This window comes from Neoarius graeffei, chromosome 22, assembly GCF_027579695.1.
Source record: "Neoarius graeffei isolate fNeoGra1 chromosome 22, fNeoGra1.pri, whole genome shotgun sequence".
NCBI classification, from domain to species: domain Eukaryota; kingdom Metazoa; phylum Chordata; class Actinopteri; order Siluriformes; family Ariidae; genus Neoarius; species Neoarius graeffei.
This window is the reverse complement of record NC_083590.1, coordinates 2,145,380-2,163,906: the sequence shown is the minus strand read 5'-3', so window position 1 is coordinate 2,163,906 and position 18,527 is coordinate 2,145,380. Positions and strand designations below refer to the sequence as shown.

Here is an 18,527-nt window from a genome sequence, read left to right as displayed (position 1 = left end):
TTGATTCTTCTGTGCTCACATTTCTATAGCTTAGCTATTTCAAGAGTGCTGCATCCCTCTGATAGGCATTTTACAATTTTTGTCTTTTCAGTGTCTGTTAAATCTCTTTTTTGGCCCATTTTGCCTGAGATAAAGAAGCTGCCTAATAATTATGCACACCTTAATATAGGGTATTAATGACTTTAGGTCACACCCTCCCTCATTACACAAATAAATACCACCTGAGAATGCTTAAATCCAACTAGCATTCAAGTGTATCTAGCTTGCGGTTGGAAAACATGCATAGAAATAATGGTAGGGTCAGAGTACTCACTTGCCTAATAATTGTGCACACAGTGTAGATTGAATACGTGGACGCTGGCGGATTCCCGTTTCCCGGCGTTTTAATGTAAATGGACAGTGCATCCGCGAAGAAAACGAGACAGATATGGTCTAATGTAAACTTGGCCTCAGTCACTCCCTCTTCATCCTGAGGTGAATTTCGATCCCTCTTTTTGAAATAATTCAAAATGCTCATGATCTGAATTAATGAAACAAATTTAGCATCAGTTTAATAAGGATCAGAGATTTTCTGTTCCAGCTGTAGCGTCTACAATAAGGCTGACATCGTCACCTGACATTCAACGCGTTGCATTAAGCCCTACGTTAGTGGAGAAACACTCATCAGTAAATTTGAAAACGATCAAATTCTAGTCAAGAAGTTAATTTAATTAAGTAGGTAACTCACATTACATTCCCTTAATTATGTGGCCTAATAGCTTCATCTTTAGAAGGTAGCCTATTAGAAAAGGCTAAAAATAATTTAACGTCTTCCGTCTCACCAGTAACAAATCGCGTTAAGGCTACTAGCACTAATTCTCAAAAGTGGCATCGAAGTTCGCTCTCTGTTAGAATAGACTACTTTTCCCTTTTAACATGTACATGCAGACCTAGATTAGTTTATCACTGCTGTCACTTCACGTCTCCATCACTTGGATAGACTGCGCACATACAATGTCAAGCGGGAAGCACTTCGCCGGTGAATTTGAAAACGATCTGATCCTGGTAGGATGATAAAGTTAATTTGACGAATTAGATAACTACATAGGGCTAACTAATATTGCCTCAAAATAGCCTACTGTTGCCTTACAGAAAAGGTAGGTTTGCCAGTACGAAATGGACAAAGTAATTTTACTGAAACAATACACTTAACGTCATCCATCAATCAGTCCCCCCAGGATTCTGCAGGCCTTTTTTGTGATTGTTGCAGGCTAAAATGTCTGATGTTGCGGGGGTTTTCCAAAAAAATTGCGAGGAAAGTTGCGGTGTTTTTTAGGGTTTTTTTGCGATTACATTGCGGGAGGAAGTGAAAGTTGCGAAAAATTGTTGCGATTTTCTCTTTTTGTGATTAAAATTGAGTGATATGTTAAATATTAAAGTTATTACTGAAAAGCTATTGATTAAAAAAACAGACACTGAGAAATGGTCCTATAAACAACTTTACCAATATAAAAGATTACCAGGACTACAAAAATGCAGAAAAATAGGCTTTACTTATCCAAATGCTCCTGTTGGTTCAAAAGTTAAAGTGCAGAGAACCTCACAGCACAACATGAAGTTACCTTAAAATATAATATAAATGCCTCAGCTTTCATGTAAGAAAAAAAACTATTAATACTAGTACTGTGTGCAGGCAGTCTCTCCTGAAGACTAAATTAAACAATAATTATAAACTAATAAAATAAATGGCTCAGGCTTCATAGAAGAAAAAAACAATTTGAACAGAATCTCACAGTATGATGCTGAAGCTGCCTAAACAATGGAAAATAAAATACCATTTTGGCAAAAATGTTGGCATCCATTAACTTCTTGTATTAAGTAAAAAAAAATAAAGTGCACACAGTCCTTCACTGTAAACATAACACACTTTCAGTAACAGAATTTAAGCCTACATAAACACTGACTCGCACATGCAGTGTTGCCAGATACTGCTAACGTTTTCCAGGCCAAAATATGTTCAAAACCCGCCAAAATGCACTTAAAACTGCCCAATCTGGCAACACTGGAAGTAAGGCGGAAGGTAGTTTGTCGACGTCACCTCAGGATGACGCCAACGATTGGTCAAATTTGCGGGAAAGTTGCGGTGATTGGATATAATTGCAACACCGCCCTGAATTCGCGGGGATTGGTTGAATTTGCATTGAAGTTGCAAATCGCAACATCACGAAATCCTGGAGGGTCTGATCAATGCGCTCTCCATACGCCTATAAAGCGCAATAGCGTAGCCTAAATGTCACCTTCTCAATCGTGTCAAAGGCTACATAAAGTTGTATAAACTTACCGTAACATGTACCGGTAGATGCAGGCAGGATGTAGCTTATCAGAGTTGTCTCCTCATGCTGTCTCAGATAGGCAACGCATGCAATGTCAGGCTGGGTGCGTCAGTGTCGTCGTGCGGGTGGGCGGGCGCGGACTGAGACTATGGCGGCCCAAATTAGACTATGGCGGGCCGCCATAGTCTCGTCAATGTGTGGGAAACACTGCACAGGGTGTAAAACACATTATATGTATAAAGCTACCTAGGGAAGAGGGATCAGATCCCTGAATAGCTGTTCGCATAGGGTGTAGCTCCAATTATTTTGGCCCAATCCCAATCCTTTCCCTGTACTGGTAGCCATGTTGGATGTTACATTGTGTTCAGTTTGCAAAACATTCTGGGAATTTTCTTCTCCCATTCCGTTTGGAGTCTGGATCCAGATATGCCCCATTTGGAGAGTGAGATGCCTACTACCCTTCGATCCTCAAAAGAAATGGGGCACCCTAGCCAAGGCGGTAGCACACAAAATGGAGGGGTCAGGCCAAGTGGTAGGATTAAGGGGGGAATTGGGATTAGGCCTTGATATATTGTGTTGTGCACTTATATACATAAGTAATGAGCTGAACCTCAAAACATTTCCTATTGGACACATAGTGCACTACACATGGTGTAGAAGTCATTATGTCATACCCTTTGTCAAGTAGTGAACCAAATCACTAATGACCCTGTACTGAATATACAGTTTCGAGCACTACATCTACACACTTCTTCTTTGATATAGTGTATACAGTAGTGTAATGATCTGGAGAATAGGAAGCTGAACTGATGGGCACATACATCGTGCACTACATAAGATCAATATCTCATTCCCTATATAGTGCACTTGTGTTCAAATCTCCTCGACAGCACAACTCCACCTGGTGTTCACAGAACAAGATGAGAATGGGATCTGTTTATGAAAAAAATACTAATAACCCCGAACATAATGGAGTTAGACGAACAGCAATCACCCCACATATAACAACAATAATACATGATATTAACTTTGTGCATAAACACTAGTAATGCTTGAGAACACACACAAAGGAACATTTAATCAGTTGATGAGCTTACATAAGCAAACTGTACAAGGAATAACTAGTGTTGCCAGACAAAACAAACCTCACCCGGTAGCACTTATGATGAATATGAAGGAAGATATCGCAAAAAAAGAAAAAAAATTGACCTTTTTTGTGACTTTGACCTTGTGTGTGAACATACTTGGCCAATAAACATGGTTCTGATTCTCATTTGCACACCGTACTGCTCCCAGCCAGTCAGAACACATCTGAATGAATATGAAGGAAGATATCGTGAAAAAAAGATTTTGACCTTTTTGGTGACCTTGACCAGATGGCCCTCAAAATTTGGAGGTTCTGTTTGAGACCAATGCCCATCTATCCTGAAAGTTTCATAAAGATTGGTCCAGCTGTTTTCCAACAATATCATTACACACCTGCCAACCTTGAAAAAATTTAATAAGTACAATTTTACAATTTCATGAGTACCCCCCCATCAACCTCACCCCAACCCGGCGTGCATGCGCCCCCACAGACCACTGCTGTACTCACTCTAGGACCCAAATTGTTTTAGCGAAAAGTGCTAAAGACTCAAATTTTTCTTTAGCAATTTGCAATTTCGCTTAGCAAGAAATGCTAAAAGAACAATTTTCTTTTTAGCAAGATATGTTATACTTCTAAATGTTTCTTGCACTGACATAATATTGAAAAATGAATTGTTATTGTAGTTTGTTGGTGTTTCAATAGTGTTTGCAAGCTTGTTTCCTGCCTTTGTCTTTCCATGTTCTTGATTTATGTTCATAGCATGCTTATTTATTCTTGAATCCTCTTATTTTGATCATTTCATCGACTGTATATATGTAATGAAATTGTGTGTTTAATTTAACCCGCTTAATCTGGTTTACGGAGTCCATATTTTTCATTATAATTATATCTAACATCTGGTGTGATGTGCTTTGCATTCTTTAGTATCTATGCACCTTTTAGCCCTTAGGCTACGTTCACACTGCAGGCTGAAGTGACTCAAATCCGATCTTTTCGCCCATATGTGACCTGTACCCGATCTTTTATTGACAATATGAACGACACAGATCCGATTTTTTCAAATCCGACCCAGGCCGTTTGGATATGTGGTCCTAATTCCGATCCCTATCCGCTCTTTTCATATGCGACTTCAGTCTGAACCGCCAGGTCGCATTCATCCGACTTACACGTCATCAACAAGCCACAAACGTCACTATTCTGCGCTGAAGTAGGCGGCAGGTCTCTCAAAAAAAGTTACAACAACATGGCGCATAATCACGGGCACAGATAGAGGGGGGGACTCGTCCCACCCAGATTTAAATTCACCTCGCTCGGTCCCCCCCACTTATAGGGAGGAAAAAACGTCTATGCTGTCTTTCTTTGCATAAGGGAAACCTCACGGAAAAATCAAAAGACTAATTACCATTCGGTTTATTGAGGTGCACAGCAGTGTATACATAGTTGCAACAATTCACATAAAACAAAACAAAGACTGATATTCGGTTGGTTGAGCTGTGCAGACTGCACAGGTTGCGAGCTCGAGCTTGGTTGCTATGGTAACCCACAACAAGTTTGACAGGCATATCGGGGTTGGGGTTGGTTTGCTGGCAGCTTTGTCCCCCCCAGTTCAAAAAGCGTATCTGCGCCCCTGCGCATGACATCAATGCGAGGGACGCTTCGGGCTGTGAAGGTTCTGAATCTTCTCAATGGAAGGACGCAGAGGTTAGGGAGCTGATTTCCATTTGGGGGGATACAGCTATTCAAGCTAGATTGGATGAGTCATACCGCAACCGGGCGGTTTTACTTCCGTAAACACTGGCCATGCTCACTGCGTGTGACGTCGTCGTATCCTGCAATGCGCATGCGGAACACTTTTAGGTCGCTTTTCGTTCATACTGAGGATTACATACAAGTCGCATATATTTGTTAATGTGAACGACCTCACAAAAAAATCGGATTTCACAAAAAAATCGGAATTGAGCATTAAGCCTTGCAGTGTGAACGTAGCGTTTGTCACCCTCTGTAGTATGCTGACTGGCCTGTGTGGGTATGTGTGTGTATAATTGGGATCCGTGTGTGTGTGTGTTTAGGGGGAGGGGGTGTCTTTATGGGTACAGTTGTGCTCATAAGTTTACATACCCTGGCAGAATCTATGATTCTTTGACCATTTTTTCAGAGACTATGAATGATAACACAAAAACATCTTTTCCACTCATGCTTAGTGGTTGGGTGAAACTATTTATTGTCAAACGACTGTGTTTTCTCTTTTTAAATCATAATGACAACAGAAACTACCCAAATGACCCTGATCAAAAGTTCACATACCCTGGTGATTTTGGCCTGATAACATGCACAGAAGTTGACACAAATGGGTTTGAATGGCTACTAAAGGTAACATCCTCACCTGTGATCTGTTTGCTTGTAATCAGTGCATAAAAGCTGAGTGAGGTTCTGGGATCCAGACAGACTCTCGCATCTTTCACCCAGCCACTGACGGTTCTGGATTCTGAGTCATGGGGAAAGCAAAAGAATTGTCAACAGATCTACAGGAAAAGGTAATTAAACTGTATAAAACAGGAAAGGGATACAAAAAGATATCCACGGAATTGATAATGCCAGTCAGCAGTGTTCAAACTGTGATTAACAAATGGAAAATCAGGGTCTCTGTTAAAACCAAACCATGGTCAGGTAGACCAACAAAAATTTACGCCAAACAGCACAGAGACGAGCCTCAAAACTTCTGGAACAAGGTAATTTGGAGTGATGAGACCAAAATTGAACTTTTTGGCCACTACCATAAACGTTACATTTGGAGAGGTGTCAACAAGGCCTATGATGAAAGGAACACCATTCCTACTGTAAAGCACGGAGCTGGATCGCTGATGTTTTGGGGATGTGTGAGCTACAAAGGAACAGGAAACTTGGTCAAAGTTGAAGGAAAGATGAATGCAGCACGTTATCAGCAAATACTGGAGGCAAATTTGCATTCATCAGCCCGGAAGCTGCGCATGGGACGTACTTGGACGTTCCAACATGACAACGATCCAAAACACAAGGCCAAGTCGACCTGTCATTGGCTACAGCAGAACAAAGTGAAGGTTCTGGAGTGGCCATCTCAGTCTCCTGACCTCAATATCATTGATCCACTCTGGGGAGATCTCAAGCGTGCAGTTCATGCAAGACAGCCCAGGAATTTACAGGAACTGGAAGCTTTTTGCCAAGAAGAATGGGCAGCTTTACCATCTGAGAAAATAAAGAGCCTCATCCACAACTACCACAAAAGACTTCAGGCTGTCATTGATGTTAGAGGGGGCAATACACAGTATTAAGAACTGGGGTATGTAAACTTTTAATCAGGGTCATTTGGATGTTTTTTGTTGTCATTATGATTTAAAAATAGAAAACACAGTTGTTTATCAATAAATGGCTTCACCCAACCACTAACCATGACTGGGAAAACAGTTTTTGTGTTATCATTCATATTCTCTGAAAAAAGGCCAAGAAAGCAAAAATTCTGCCAGGGTATGTAAACTTATGAGCACAACTGTAGGATGAAGGGAGCTCAGGGAGTTAAAATCAATGGTTGTTTCTTATAAATTAATCTCATAACCCAAATATAATGATATTCACCATTAATTTCTCAAATGAAACACTTGCAGTCAAAACTTTGAACCATGTGCGTCAAAACGCTCTGAAAACAAGGTACACTTGGTCGATATATCCTGGTTCATCTGTGAGTTCTTCCAAAGTTCTGTCAGGGTTGATATTATGTAGAAAATACGTCTTTAGAATGGTTATATCGTGTTTTTATCCCTAACTGAGAAAGCTAACAGAATATTCTAATATGTTATCTCACTTTTTAGATAAGTTTTTGTCATACATAAAGTCGGATAATTTATTTTAAACAAACCTTGCTATAATCTTGTTCACTAATGAGCGAGAATTGCCGACATTATCAGCGCAACTCGAAAATTGATCATTTTATATGTAAGGTCCGATGCTATTGGAAGAAGTAATTTGCGGTCAACCAATAAGAAGCTTTGAAACTTGGGGGCGTTGGTTATAAATCAAAACATCCAAGATGGACACGAAAGGCAGGACCTGAATTTCATTTTTCAGAATGGGGGGGGGGGGAATTCCCCCCCTCAGTGACTCAAATGGGGGGGATTTATACAGTTTGTGGGGAACGCTACTTGTGGGCTTAAACAGCTTAGGTCTTACCTTCTGCTGCTACTCAGATTGAAGATCTCTACAGTATGCAACCTTTTGTCACCATTTGAGGTATCTTTTTTAGTAGACTTTTCATTTTGATATCTCCAAATTTGGATAGCATTGTCAGACAAAGGCCGGGTGGATAAATGCAAGTATTATTCCCACCAGCCGTCTTAGATATGGACTGTTCAGTTTCGGGTGGAGGGTAGAAAACCACCACAAAATGAAAGAGATCCTTTACAGCATGACATCGCTGACTGACTGTATTATGCCATCAAACACCAATAGCCTTTTTCTAGCAGTGCGAGTAAGGCTCGAGGAAGAGTTTGGAAGGTTGTGTGCCTTTTAGTTAAGCTAATTTTACAACCTCCTTAGTGTTGCTTTGCACAGCTGCTTCTTCCTCATCTTCATGCACTATTCTTTAAGTGTCACTGCTTCGTTTAATTATAAAAAAAGAAAAAAAATCAGTCTGTTCTTAATAGCACTCAATGAATTTATTGACACGAAAAGTCTAACTTAAAATCTAACTTAAACCAGTCTGCTGACTTTTCAGGATTCTCTTAACTATGTTTGTGTTATTTGTCTCTTCTTTTAGTGCCCATCTCTTTAATCAGTGACCTTTGCTTTTTCCTTTTATAACATTTTTATATCATCTTTTTTTATCAACTTTTATATCATTTTTCTATTCTCATGTCTGATCTGCTCATCCCTGTCCTCTGTTTAATGTCTACAATTAAAATAAGAAAACACTATCAAACTGTTCTTAACACTGAATGAATTTACAAACTTTGTTTCAGTCCACATATAGAACGTTAACATGACAACAGTCTTTGTTGACTTTTCAGGATTCTCTTATACCATATAGCCCTGTCTCCTGCGTCATATGCCGTCTTTAATTAAAAAAAAATCAAATTGCTCTCAACACTGAACAATTCATCTTTGCTGAGTGCAGGATTCTTGTACATATGTAGTCTTTCCTACTCTTTCTCCTAGTGGTCCTCCCTTTTGTCAGCATCAGTGTCCTTTTTGCTTTTCCTTGTAAATACTTTTTTCTTATAGCCATGCTCTGATCTAATCCCCTTCGCAACGTCGACGTTAACGTTAGCGGTCTGGTCCTGTGTATTCTCAACGGTATCACTCGCACTGCTATTACCACCATCGGATTCAGGAGTTTTCCTCTTAGCAGGGGAAACTTCTGCCACTGCACTTGTGCGTTTTAGCCAGCGGTCCATGTGTTTTACAGCTAAAGTCCGAGAGAGGAAGAGTGCGCGCTGTCTCTGTGTGAGTGACCTGTCTGTGCTGCTGTGTTTGTTCTGAGTAGGCTCCGGGGGGAGATAAGAGGGGGGTCAGTCAGTAAAAGGAGGGTTAAATTCAAGTAACCTTGAGAACAGAAGGTAGTCGCGCATTCACACTGATCCATTATTAGATTGCCGTTGCCAGGCAATGCAGTAATGTGTGCGGGAATCTCTCGCATTAGAATCGTTAAAGGTGCGGGAATTTTAAAAAATATGCGCAATACCCGCAATCCCGCGCCCAAATTCAGGCCCTGAAAGGTACTGTTTATCTTGAGAAATTGCAATTGTTTGATGGATTTTGCTTAAACTTTAAATGATTTTCGCATAAAATGCGAATACAGATGATTTTCTTTTCGCAAATTGGAATAAAACTTCGCAATTTGCGGACGTGCGAGTGGCTAGCGTGAGCCCAGACCACCACCAGCAGACCAAAAACACACTTTCAATCCAGTTTTATTGATTGACCTTGGGAACATAGTCCAGTTTTGTAAAACATTCCTATTGATAGACTTTGGGAAACTGTTATTGATGGCTCTTGGGAACTTCCTTCCGTTTTGAAAAGCACAACAAACATTAAATAGTTGGTGAACGAGTATAACGTTCACGAGGGGTTAACAATGTCGGTTTATTGGGCTGACCTAATGTTTTTATTTTACCTTTCCAGTGATCTTTGCAGAATGGATTGTTGACCATCATTGATGAAATCTCTCTTCTCTAACCGGCGTTTCAATCCCCGACTCGCTCTCGCCACCTCTGGCTGCACCGCTGCACTCAAGTCAGAGACGCGAAGGGGGAAGGGGAGGCGGTGAAGAGGGCGGAGCCACACGCTCTGGAAGAGGGGCGGGGGGATTGGGCAAAGCGTTCCATTCTGGCTTTGAGTTTTCTCACAGATCAGCGGTATCAACTTCAGCGAGAACTTGACTGAAATGCGAGTTCGGACGATATGCGTACTTTTTAATATGAAAACGTACAGTCATACAATGAGGTAAAAAGTCGTAGCGGCTACGCAAAATGCGTACAGGTTGGCAGGTATGTCATTAACAAAACAAACAACGAAACCTCACCAAAAGCAATACCTCGCCCCCTGGTGGACTCTGTCCCAGGTGAGGTGGTAATAATAATAATAAAGTGACTGACAAGCAGTAAAGAGGAAAGCAGAGTGAAAGACAGAAGAAAACAGATGAGTCTTTAAAGGCATGCTGGCTGTGTGAAGAAAATTACTGAACACTAAAGCTATGATGGAGAGACAAATGCGGAAAGTGAAGTAGAAGTTGTAGGAGGATGGAGAAGGTCAGAAAAATAGAAGGGAGAAAAATTACTGAGGGCTTTAAGTTGAAGTGAATTTTTTTATTTATTTTTTTAATAGGGAACCAAAGTTTTGGAATACAGTTATAACGAGATTGTGGCAGTGAGGGCGTGGCCGAGCGTCAGCTGTTAACAGCAAGGAGTCAGGCTGAACCAACAGGGGACATGTAATAAACATGTAACACCTGCATCTAATTACTGGCTGTTTATTAATGTGTCTCTGTGTGTCTTTCAGATGGCCAGGAATGAAATCATTCATTACAACATTTTAAATGTGATGATTTATCAAATTTGGAGATTTGAATATGAATCATTTTAAAATGTATAACAAAAATTATATTTATAATAATAGTAAGCATAGCAATGAAAAAATGCTTATTTCAAAGGTTACAGCACTTTGTTTACATACATAATTTGCAATTATTTTATCTGTGACAAACAAGAACAAGAACCGAGCTGAAAGTACTGTGCGAGTCACCATTTAAGATATTTCAGTATAGAGGGGACCATGAGGATTGGTCCAGCTGTTTTCCTGTAGTATCATTAACAAAAAACAAAGAAACATACAAACAAACAAACAAACCCCACTGAAAACAATGCCTCGCCCCCTGGTGGACTCCGCTCCGGCGAGGTAATGAAACTCTTCCACTGCATTTAAAGGCAGTTTGTTGTTCTATGGACATGGAGCACACTGCAGAGCAACTACACTTCTGTAAATGTTGTATAATAACCAAATAATATTTGTTTATGCATTCAGCTGGTTGCTTTTAAATACAAACATTTCTGCAAATTGCAGTTAAATATCCATTTTCTCCACTGATATACACGATCAGTGGTAACAATCTGTGTTTCTCTCTGTGCTGTGAATTTCTTGTTAGTGATGTTGGTATCTGTGAATTGGTCTGTTACAGCAGTGAAGAGTGTGTGAACTCCATATTAATGCACACAACAAACACAAATATATTATATTCAGGGACTTTTGTCCATGTCGTGCATCTCTGATTGATTAATGGTCCATTTGGAGGTAAAATAAAGGAATATGGAGTGTAACTGTGTCGTTGTGCTTCAGATTTAAACCCCAGTAGATCAGTAACCGCAGAAACAGAAATAAGATATTTATATTAAAAAATACAGAATCTAATTTTATGTTACAAAAAACCCACAATGTAATTAAAATAGATGCAAACCGACCTGAAACAAAGCATAATGCTGTTGATATAAATCACATGTTAATCTACTGATAAACTGATATTAACTAAAAAATGTGGATTTAAAAACATCAAGTCTGAATGAATTTCAAACAAGCTTTCATTCAGTTTCCTTTTGTTCTTCATTTTAGTAGAAATAATTAATAAATCCATCGATAGCTCTGCCTGGTCTTGTTCTTTCTGACTCGACGTGTGCACGGCCCTCTGCAAACCCTTTACGCTTCGCCTCTTTAACTTCTGCATCAAGTTGAGCTTTAAATTCTTCCTCTGCCTGTTTCCTGGCTGCTGCTTCTGTCTGTGCTTTCTGGGTCTCCAGTTCTTTCTTGTGTTGCTCTGTAATGAAGGCAAGATTTCTCTCCTCCTCCTCCTTGTGTTTTCTTTCTTCTTCTTCTTTCTCCTTTCTGAAATCTTCCTGTTGTTTCCGTAGTTTTTCCTCTATTTCCTTTTTGAGTTCTTCCTCCTTTTCCTTTCTTTCTCTCTCATCTTTTTCTCTTTGTGCCTTTAGCTGTTCCTCCATATTTCTGATCTTTTCATTGAAATCATTTTCTATTCTTTTCTTTTCTTGTTCTTCTTTCTCTTTTCTTTCCTTCTCTCTTAAATCTCTCTCCTCCATTTCTTTCTGTCTTTCCCACTCATATTGCCTCTCCTTCCTAATCTGATCTGAATGCCATTCATCCTCCATAGCAGCAATTCTTTCCTCCCAGACCTCCTGCTGTTTGTTTCTCTTCTCCTCCTCCTCTCTCATCCTCTGCTCCCACTCTCGTTGCTGAGATAACTGAAGATCCTGTAGTTCCTTCTTTTTACTTTCCTCTGCATCCTTTATCTTTTCTTCTAAATCCCTTCTTCTCCTGTCTTCTTCTGCTGCCTTCTGTTCATACTCCTGTTGTAGTTTCTTTAATTCTTTTTCTTTTTGAATTTTCATCTCTTCTTTTTCTCTTTGAAACTTCTCATTCTCCGCTCTCTGTTTCTCCTTCCACTCTTGTTCTTTCCTCCTCCTTTCCTCCTCCTCCTGATCTCTCTGTTTCTGATCTTCCTGTCTTTTTCTCTCCCACTGTTTCCTGTTCTCCTCTCTCTCTCTGTTTATTTGTTGCATCCATTCCTTCATCTTCATGTCATCGTCTTCTCTTCTCTTCTGAAAGTCCTGTCTTACCTGTTGTTCCCTTTTTTCCATATCTCTTTTTATTTGCTCTTCTCTCTGTTTAAATTCTTCCTCTTGTCTTCTCTCCTCTGCCTCTTGTCTTTCTTTTTGTTTCTGCATCTCTCTCCTCATGTCCTCCATTTCAGCTTCATGTTTGGTCTTCAGTTCTTCTTTCTCTCTCTCTATCTGCTCCTCTCTCTCTTTCAGTATTCTCTCCTTTTCTTCTTCTAGAGCTTCCTCGACCTCCTGGAACATCTCATTAGTGTAGTAGCCTCTTCCGTTCACCTTCACCATTAAGTCGATTTTATCCAGGAGCTCTGACACCTGAGTGTTGCTGGATTTATCACGGTTGTTGAACACCTGATATCGTTTACCACAGGCTGACAGAAGTTTGTTTAATTCTGGCTCAGCAATTTTCATATACTGTTCAAATGTCTGTTCATTAAGCTGATCACCGCAGGTGAAGAGTACGATGGTGTATGTGTTCGATTTTATACCAAAAGTCTTTTCAATGAATTTCACTACCTCTGTCTCCTCCTGTGTGAAGCGTTGTCCGATTCTCAGCACCAGCAGGAACACGTGAGGACCAGGTGCTGCCATCGATATGCATTTAACAATCTCTCTCTTGGTTTCTTCATTATTGATATTTGTGTTAAACAGTCCTGGAGTGTCGATCACAGTAATCCGTCTCCCACCGAGCTCTACTGTCTCTTTCTGACACACAGTGGTAACTGACTGCAGTGACATCATTTCTTTAAATGCGTTTTTCCCCAGAATGGTGTTTCCTGATGCGCTCTTCCCAACTCCTGTCTTCCCCAACAGCACAATTCTGAGAGCGTCAGGGCTTTTTGATAAATCTGTACAAATGAAAAAAAAAAACATTGATCTTTAAAAGAGACAAACATGAATAAAGCTGCTCGAGTTATTATAAAATCATGTCATGGGTTTTGTCCTTATTTTATCTCATCTGAACTGTCAAAGTAAAATTACATCTGCAAATTTAATTCCTTTTGACATGCTAATGATGATGCTGTCCAACAAAATGTTTATTTATAAACAGTTTCTGATAAATGCAAGTAACAGCTGTCCTTTTCCTTCTGAGAAAAGCAAACAGACTGATAAATACTCAGATCATTTTAAATTGATAATCACTTTACCTTCTGTTTGAGTCCTCCTCTTGAGTTCAGTCACTTGTTGTTGCAGATTTTCATTTTCTCTTTTGTACTGCAGCTGTGTTTCAACCTGGGCATCAGCGTACATGGCCATCGTGTACAGACGATTGTTGTTGTTTTTAAGAAGATCTTTAACACAGATAAACAGATCATCTGCTTTTGTTTTGCTGCTGTAGAATCTAGATCATCCTCCATGTGTCTTTATCACAGACTGAAGAGTCTGATCTATCTGTTCCTTCTGCGACTGCTGGTTGATGAGGAATATGACATGGTCATTAATGCTGGAGCTGAAGACCCTCTGAATCATCTTTATTTCTGCTTTATCTTCATCACTGAGACCTCCAGGAACCATGATAAAGAAAGCATGGACTCCAGGATCACAGACAGAGACACAGTGTCGAGTCTGACGCATCACTTCCTGTTCTGAGAGTCGAGTGTTGTAGAGAGCGGGCATCTCCACCAGCGTTATCAGGTATCCACACACTTCTCCCTTCCTTACCACACACTCGGAGCTGGACTCTGACTGGACCAGTGAGGACTTTTTACCCAATAATATTTTAGACACTGAGGCCGTTAATTCTTCCATTCCCAGCAGCACTAGGTTCAAATGTGGAGTCTCTTTTAATTCTACAATTAATCAGACAAACAAACAAATTAATTGTGTTGACAATTACAATATTACAACAGCATCAGGAGCTGTTCGTTTAGCAACAGAATGATGGAACTGTCAGTGCACGCTCAAAGGGAAACCTGTAGATGGCAGTAATGCAACACTGTGGATGCCAGCTGCCTTAAAACCCAAAAGAAGAAGAAGAAGGTAAACCTGCGCATGCGCACACGGACTTCCTCTGTCTGCTTGACTGCGCCAAGCAAGCGATTTCATGCACATTATTTGCTTTAATCCCCTCAAATTAAATAACTTCCCAGCCACAGAATGACCTGATATTTTGTGAGATATTACAGAAATAAACAGATATCACAATCACCACATTTCAGACGGAACTAAATTTCACCGATTTTATGAAATTGAAAGGCCGTCTTGCTTTAAAAGTGCTACACAAAAAAACTTCATTTGACTTGAATGCTAGAAAGAGAGCAAGCAGAATTCTAGTCTTAACCTGAGTGCAGAATGTGCTTTAGTTTATAATGAGCTTATAATTTCATTACTCATTTCCTGAGTTTGAAAGACCTGTTTTAAAAAACACAGGTAAAAAGAAAAAGAAGAGCTTTAAAAAGAGCCTTTGATCAGTGATTGGTCAATGAGAACCATGTCGATCAGTGTACTGTTGATCAGCAATTGGTCATTGGGAATACTGGAAATGAGCAATCACTAATCACTAACATGTGCTCAAAAAGTCATGAGATTTATCACTTGGCCTGATCACCAGGGTCCTCAATTCCTCCACACTGGAGTGTGATCAGTCAATAATTTGTAAGTTGACTGGATCATAAGCTAAAAGTTTCCTGTTACCATGTTACCTTTTATGAATTTACTGGAAAATACTGGAATACTGAAAAAAAATAGGATAATTTGTAATTGTGTGGTGGGTACTTACCACTGTGCTCGTTCTTTCTCACATTTAATCCACCTTTAAATATATTAAATGTGGGTTTTATGCCTGCATGACCAGACTTTCCTTGCTTTTTTGGTTTAGTATGCTCTCCCAGTCCTACTGTTTCTTGATTTTCCAGTTGACCTCTGAATTGCTCAGATGGTTTCTGGCCTACTGCAGAGTCGGCTTCTTCATATACCTCGCAGATAAGGTTTCCTTTATTCACCTTGACCATCTCTTCCATCTTCTTCACAAGAGCATCCTGGCTGCATCCACTGAAATTTAAATGTCTGTAATTACATTCAGCAATGATCTCCTGTAGGACAGTTTCCTGATCTTGAGCTACACTGGTGCTGATTTCTATGTTCTTTGTCGTTAGCACCATGGTGTAATTATGAGCCTCCTGAGACAGATCTGAAAGAATGCGATCCACTCTTCTTTTGTCTGCTTCAGTGAAATCTTCTGGCTGTACAATTAGCATGATCACATGAGGTCCAGGAGCCGACAGAGACACACACTCTTTAAGAGACTGTGTGAGCTGATGATTCGAGAGGCTTTGTTGAAAAAGATGAGGTGCATTGACGATGGTGATGGATCTTCCCTTCACATGTCCTCTAACTCTCCCATACTGAAGTGATACTGAATGTCGAGACCCTTCAGTCTCAAACGCAGTTGTGCCCAGGATGCAGTTTCCCACACTGCCGGTGTCGGAGAGACTTTTTCCCAACAGAATAATTCTCAGATCAGACATTGCAAAAGAAAAAACACATTCAAAGCTACAGTGCATGTACTGGGTGTAATCCAATAACATTATCTTTATCTGTATCTGTTTCGAGCTAAAAATATTCATATTTGGATTTAAACTGATAGTGGGCGTGGTCTGTACCAGAAGGTTTTTCTGAGAAGCCCATTACTCTGCCCTGGAAACACTGAAAATCAGTGAGGGGGGGAAAAACAAAACAGGACTTCTGGAAGAAGAATCCATTTTAGTCACAAATTCTAACAACTTTAAAAAATATATTTATTCAATTTATTATATAATTTAACAGTTTAATTTTTGAACCAGATGTCCTATGGAACTTTCTGGCAAGTTTTATATCTTCTTTCAAATGTCACTGAATAAACTATTATTATTATTATTAATAATAAACTATTATGGGCGGCACGGTGGTGTAGTGGTTAGCGCTGTCACCTCACAGCAAGAAGGTTCTGGGTTCGAGCCCCGTGGCCGGCGAGGGCCTTTCTGTGCGGAGTTTGCATGTTCTCCCCGTGTCCGCGTGGGTTTCCTCCGGGTGCTCCGGTTTCCCCCACAGTCCAAAGACATGCAGGTTAGGTTAACTGGTGACTCTAAATTGACCGTAGGTGTGAATGTGAGTGTGAATGGTTGTCTGTGTCTATGTGTCAGCCCTGTGATGACCTGGCGACTTGTCCAGGGTGTACCCCGCCTTTCGCCCGTAGTCAGCTGGGATAGGCTCCAGCTTGCCTGCGACCCTGTAGAACAGGATAAAGCAGCTAGAGATAATGAGATGAGATAAACTATTACCACATACTGTAACTGTTTCAAAACAACAAAGACTTTCCCAATGAAGAAACTTACAGTTGACAATAATAGCCATCTAATAATATGTTATCAGATTTACATAAGGTTTTTTTTGTTCGTTAGATTCCATAAATACCAGAAATTTCTATGGACATTCTTATCAGACACTTCTATAAATCTGGAGGCACTCTGAGTGTTTCTGGAGTCCTTTAGGCAGTATTTTATCATGACTGCAGCTTCCAGAAAGATTTTTTAAGAATAACAGAGAACAATCATTTAAAAACAAGGAAAAAGATTTGCAATGAGCAGACAAATTAATATGAATTAAATGAGTATTTGCAGAGAGTCCAGTAGAGCTATGCTGGTGTCCATAGGTGGGGAGAGAGAGAGAGAGAGAGAGCGCATGTGTGACCCAGAGCATAAATTAAAAAAAATAAAGACACAGAAAAGTGTGAGCAAATCTGTAAATAAAATGAAACTATAAAAAAATAAAACCTTGTGTTCCTCATTTCCCAAGAGCCACAGGAGTGTTAGAATAATGTTAAAGATTTTTTATTCCGTTAACAGCGTTGCCAGATTCTGCCTATAATTTCTGTGTGTTGCAGATATACAGTATACTCCTAATCACAAACGCACTCCACTTTTAACTTTTCTGTTGTTGGTTTATTGTTTTTTAAATTAAAAATTAATGTCTACTGTCTCTCTGTCCAAACATTCTGGACTAGATTCAATCTTTTTGTGAGGTTTTTGACTTGAAGTTGAGTTCTTCCTGAAACCTGGCAACCTCCCCACGAACATCAGTGACAGATGGCCTTTAAAACTGCACATTTAAATGAAAACTTTTTTTAATTTAAATAATTTTTTTCGGCGGCACGCTGGTGTAGTGGTTAGCACTGTCGCCTCACAGCAAGAAGGTCCGGGTTCGAGCCCCGGGGCCGGCGAGGGCCTTTCTGTGCGGAGTTTGCATGTTCTCCCCGTGTCCGCGTGGGTTTCCTCCGGGTGCTCCGGTTTCCCCCACAGTCCAAAGACATGCAGGTTAGGTTAACTGGTGACTCTAAATTGAGCGTAGGTGTGAATGTGAGTGTGAATGGTTGTCTGTGTCTATGTGTCAGCCCTGTGATGACCTGGCGACTTGTCCAGGGTGAACCCCGCCTTTCACCCGTAGTCAGCTGGGATAGGCTCCAGCTCGCCTGCGACCCTGTAGAACAGGATAAAGCGGCTAGAGATAATGAGATGAGATGAGAATTTTTTTCATCCTGCAGGATCTCGATGCATTTTTTAACCCAAAATATACTCCATTGAACGTCCATATCTGTATTCATATCCATTTAGGCTGCATTATCTGTTCACTCCAAATAAAGTCTTTGTTTACTTCCCTAGTATTTAGTGTCACCATAATGTATGAGAGTACAGAGATCTGAACAGAAGATACTCGAACTCCACTGTGATTGTGAGGTGTGCACTTATTTAACACAAATCATCTCTCCTTGGAAACACTGACATGTAATATAGCTGAATAATAATAATAATAATAATAATAATAATAATAATTATTATTATTATTATTTTTTTTTTTTATTGATTAATTGATTAATTAATTAATATTTTATATAAAGGTGGCTGAGACTCCTTTACCCAAGACATTAGTATCAGTATCAGGAGTTACTCTTGTATAGACTGAAACAGGTGACGGATCATCAGGTCTTTTTGCAGACCTGTTCATTTT

General features: G+C 40.0%; 2 protein-coding genes across 4 annotated transcripts in view; both read right to left on the bottom strand.

Annotated features, from left to right (window-relative positions):
* Positions 1 to 10,217: 10,217 nt before the first annotated feature.
* LOC132870505 (golgin subfamily A member 6-like protein 6) lies at positions 10,218 to 13,884 on the bottom strand. Its single transcript, XM_060904168.1, has 2 exons — positions 13,694 to 13,884; positions 10,218 to 13,393 (listed from the first exon to the last, which is right to left on the bottom strand). Exons 1-2 carry the CDS (start codon positions 13,800 to 13,802, stop codon positions 11,526 to 11,528), a joined length of 1,977 nt encoding a protein of 658 aa, XP_060760151.1. The 5' UTR covers positions 13,803 to 13,884; the 3' UTR covers positions 10,218 to 11,525.
* LOC132870507 (GTPase IMAP family member 8-like) overlaps positions 13,798 to 18,527 on the bottom strand; it is a 41,394-nt gene continuing 36,664 nt past the window's right edge. For all 3 annotated transcript variants that reach the window (XM_060904172.1, XM_060904171.1, XM_060904173.1), the window contains exon 5: positions 13,798 to 14,335. In XM_060904172.1, coding sequence (XP_060760155.1) covers positions 13,893 to 14,335 — 443 coding nt within the window. In that variant the 3' untranslated portion in view covers positions 13,798 to 13,892. The remainder of the gene's footprint in view (positions 14,336 to 18,527) is intronic.